This window comes from Buceros rhinoceros, unplaced genomic scaffold (genome assembly GCF_000710305.1).
Source record: "Buceros rhinoceros silvestris isolate BGI_N320 unplaced genomic scaffold, ASM71030v1 scaffold15662, whole genome shotgun sequence".
In the NCBI taxonomy this organism is placed as follows: domain Eukaryota; kingdom Metazoa; phylum Chordata; class Aves; order Bucerotiformes; family Bucerotidae; genus Buceros; species Buceros rhinoceros.
Window position 1 is genome coordinate 11,902 of NW_010399586.1, and position 4,362 is coordinate 16,263.

At 52.8% G+C, this 4,362-nt stretch overlaps 1 protein-coding gene across 1 annotated transcript in view; it reads right to left on the reverse strand.

Annotated features, from left to right (window-relative positions):
* The window catches only part of PPP3CC (protein phosphatase 3, catalytic subunit, gamma isozyme), a 23,948-nt gene that overhangs the window by 11,177 nt on the left and 8,409 nt on the right, over nucleotides 1-4,362 (reverse strand). The window contains exon 4 of the mRNA XM_010131547.1: nucleotides 3-106. Coding sequence (XP_010129849.1) covers nucleotides 3-106 — 104 coding nt within the window. The remainder of the gene's footprint in view (nucleotides 1-2; nucleotides 107-4,362) is intronic.

A 4,362-nucleotide genomic window follows, 5' to 3' on the forward strand; every position in this document is an offset into this window, starting at 1 on the left:
GCTTAAAGGTGAAGTATTCTGTGAGGTGCCTGCACTCGTGGTTCCCTCGAAGGAGGAACAATGTTTTGGGATGGTTTATCTTTAAACTCCATAAATACAGCACACACTGCAAGAAAGGGAAGGAGGAGATGGCACGTCATAAAAACCTTTTATAGGGCACTAATCAGTCGTAGACTTCACTAAGTGTTTCTGGGAAGGCGCCCAACAAGCTGAATTCAAAGTGGAACCCTGATAGAAACCCAGCTCCATAATCGGCAGCAGATCTTATCTTGGCCAACCTCGCCAGCGGGGGGAAAGCCACAGCGAGCAGTTCGCTATATTAGGCCTGACTTGGAGAAGTGACAAATGAGATCGCGTTCAACTGAAACCAGCTCTGGGCTGGGTGGGGGCAGCTTTTCCTTCCAGCGAAAAACCGAAGCGAAAAGCACCCATTTTCAGAGCAGCAAAGCAAAACCAGCTGCGCAGTGAGACGCGGCTCCAGATGTCCCGCTGCAAGCAAAAGCAGCCGGTACAGCATGCAGCCATCTTGACAGGCCTTAAACACTAGGAGAAAATCAACCCTGGGCGTCCCCATCGACGTCTGCCCGCTCAGCTCGTCTAATCACACTACAGCCACGTGAAGTTCAAGTTGAAAACAGGAAAAGCCCAGCCAAAACACAAGCCGCCTGCCTTTGAAGAGCCTTCACCTCCCCTCTCCAGCAGCCAAACCCCTACCCAGACCTGTCTTTGATGGGGTGCGGAAGTCAAGCTAAAACAAGCCTTTTTAAGAGTCTGGGGGCTTCCCAAAGAGGCTCTGTGGGGAAGGGGAGGGCTGGAGAGCCGCGCGCTTGCGCTGCCGGGCTATACGTTGTCTCGCTGACAGCTAAATCAGCAGGTATCTAGTGTGGGGAAACATTATCGCATTTCCCGTGTTGATTTTGAGTGCTGGAAGGACAATCTCTAATGACAGTGAGCCTGAAGATCTGGATTAGTCTCTAATAAGATCTTACCCTTTCGGCTGACATGCCACAGAAACGGCGTGCACGCCTGGGGGACGCGAACCATAACATCTGTCAACAGTTTTACACGAAAACATCGCTGATCTGGTGCACAGATCTCCAGGAACCAGCTGCTGTGGCACAGAAACAACCTCCAGAACCACGAAACCCGCCTCGGTTTAAGCTAGTTTTCAGTACAGACACGTCAGATCTTGTGGTGTTTTAGCACTGACCCTGCAAGGCAAGTGCTGCGTTAGGCAGCTACGTGCAGGGAGCCCTAAAATCCCAAGGAGCTGCAAAGCACTGGTCCGTGTCGAACCCAACCCCACAGAAAACTGACCTGATTGTAAATTCCGAATCCTAAAACCAAACAGAAATGGGGCCAGGGCCAGCTCATTTAAGCTGTGCTTAAGGCTTTTGCTGTTACTGCTTTATTGCATCAGTTAACAGGAGGAATGCTCCCAACAAAACCAGTTATAATTATCCCGAGATTTAAAGCTTTAACCTCCCGTGTTTGCAACCGAAATGTCACTTTTCTGGGTGAGCATCAGACCCGAAAAGCCAAAGTCACCACAAACGAACTGAACGGCCTGCTGACGGCTGGAGAAAGCAACCGGCCCTGGCAGCACTGCTTGGAGCAGAGGAGGACTGGGGATGCAGGAGGTCAGCAACACACGGAAGAGATTTAAAAAACATACTTTCGAGTGAAGTGGAAGTGAACGGAGTGGCTTAGCACCACAGCTCTTCCTGGACTGGATTTGAACAGCCAGGCTGGCAAAGGTGCGTGCCACCATCACACCCTTTTTACCGCTAAATGTAATTGTCCCAGAAATTCTATCTTTTATCATCAGAATTGTTTCACTTTATAATTTAATATAACAATTGTATTCACTGTATTTGGGCTTCACAGGCCTCTCATGACTGTCACGGGCACAGACCCCTCCTGCACAAGGGCTGGAGATGTCACAAAAAGCTCCTGCTCGTTGAAGGAAGCACCTTTTCCATGTGTTGACTGATAAGCAAGTCCCTCATGGGGATTCTGCCTCATCAGCAGCTCCAAACACAGGTTTTCAGCCTGATTTTCACGCTGCCTGTCAGCCCCTTCACAGCAGTGTTTGAGTACGTGGGCAGTCTGGGTGCTGGGGGGGCTTTGCGGCACAGGCTGAAGGCCAAGGCTGTGCAGAGCCCTCTCCCACCCGACCCCAGCTGTCGCCGCTTTCACACGGCTGCTGCCCTCCCCTCTCCCCCCACAACTCCTTTCTGCTCAGGAAAGAACCACCCGACCAAACCACGCTTCACAGCCTCATTACACTCACTGGGAATGAACATTTTTAAATGAGAATTTCCCCAAGCCACCGGCCCAGAAATAATTTGTTGAGGACATCCAGCTGGGCTGATGAACAGAGGCTTTTGGGGGCATTCAAGGGTTTGTCCAAGCCACAAACGGCTCCTTTTCCCTCAACGAGCAGACCCTGGCAGGATGGGCAAAGCTTATGAGGGTGATGGGGTTGCTAACACGGTTTAGCCTTAACACCTCCTCGGCCCCCAGTTTTGCATCTTGTTTCCCGATTGCCAGAAGCAATCACACAATTACCTCCCGCTCCATTCCGTTAAGAGGTCATGGTTACCACGCCGCAACATCCCCACCCAGCGCAGGGCCCCACGAGAGCCTGGTGATGCCGGTGCTCTCTTCCACCTTCCCAGCGGTGGAATACCAGGGAAACCTGGAGGCCTCCCCACCTTCCCACCACCTGAGCCTCCAGCATATAGCGATCAAACCCCAAACAGCCACGGATCGCCCATCTTTGCCCTTCGGAATCCAGCTGCTACAGCTTTGCATCTGATACGGGTCTTTAAAATAAAAACACAAGGCAAAGACAGCCCTTCAGCGCCCTGAACTCCGCGCCACGCCAGCAGCAAACCTTTGGTTTCACTATAGAAACCGGTTTCTGCGCACCCAGGTGGGAACCTCTCGGAACACCCCGGCTGCGCTCGGCAGTAGGTGGAAGAAGAGGCGCGCCTCGAGGAGCAGGGGAGTCGTGCCCTCAAGATTCTGCTGTATCGGTGACATTTGGATCAGCCCCTGCACGTACGAATCGAAGCCCACCCCAACTTGTGAAAGATCAGTGCCAGCTCTGCGGGGTGACACAGTGCTCAGGGGTGGGGAAAAAGGGGAAGGACGAGGGTCAAGAGCAGCCTAAAATAAAATCTTTCTGCTCAGACCTTACAAAGACCAGCTGAACCAAGAAGTTCGAGCCAGAAGCCATTCAACTGCCTGGCCCAGGCATGCCACATCAGGGGCCTGATGAGATTGACCTATTTTCAGAACTTCCTCCTCAAAACAAACAAAAAAATCTCTTCCCATCACCTCTGTTCTCCAGGAAGGACTCGTTATCCATTCCCCTGGACTTCGTCCATACCACTGAGGAGGGCTCTGACCCCTGACTCTGGCCCTTCTGCAGATCAGGGAGTAAAATCTCCTTGTCAGATCCACTGCAGGGCAAGGGCAGAGCGGGAGGGGCACTTACCCTGTGTCTACACACAGATTTTACAGATCCTGGGTGGGGATGACAACGCTCACCTGGTTAACACCAGCGAAATACCACATCTTATCTTAGCAAGACTTGCTGTGCTCTAATATAATCTCTTTTCCAGGTAAATACACTTAAAACTGCAAACCCTGCCAAGCCACTTCGACAAGCAGCCAGTGCCTGTCCTTCCCCTTCCTCCCTAGGGCTTACCAGGCTCCTCCTGCCAGCACCACCACCGCTCCCAACAGCCACGACCCCACCTTCTGAGCATCCGTCCCTGCTTCCCCGGAAGCTGCTCATCGTCACGCTGTGGCTCCCCAGCAGCATTTTGGGTTTGACAGTGGGGATTTGCTCACAGCTCTCCCATCCTGCCCACTCTGCCGCTCCCTGGTCTCCAGTGACCCAGCAGTGACCACGGGGACCCATCGCTTACTGTGCCCTTTAAGACAACCACTTGTGGTGTAACCCAGGGCTCAGTCGGTGACATCCCAAAGGGCCAGACCTGCTGCTGATGTCCGTAAGGTGACAAGGCAGGTTGTCACAGCAGCACAAAACCAAACGCCTCAGCATAAGCTCCTGGGTGACAGGGAGACGTATGACAATCCAGCTAATTCACAGCTTCCTTCTCCTGACCCTGTCCCCGGCGTCGTGAGGCTGAGGCTGACAGGGGCAGGGCAGGGAAGCGCTGACTCAGCAGCATGGGGCTTTCTTCTCCTGCTCAGCTGAACCCTGTGAGTTTTTCAACATTTGCTTCCCACTGCCTGGTAGGATCCTGTTGCCTGCAACACACAGTCAGCTCTCCCTCCTGTTCCCCTGACTGACAGCTCCAAGTGATGTTAAAACTCGAGCTCAGC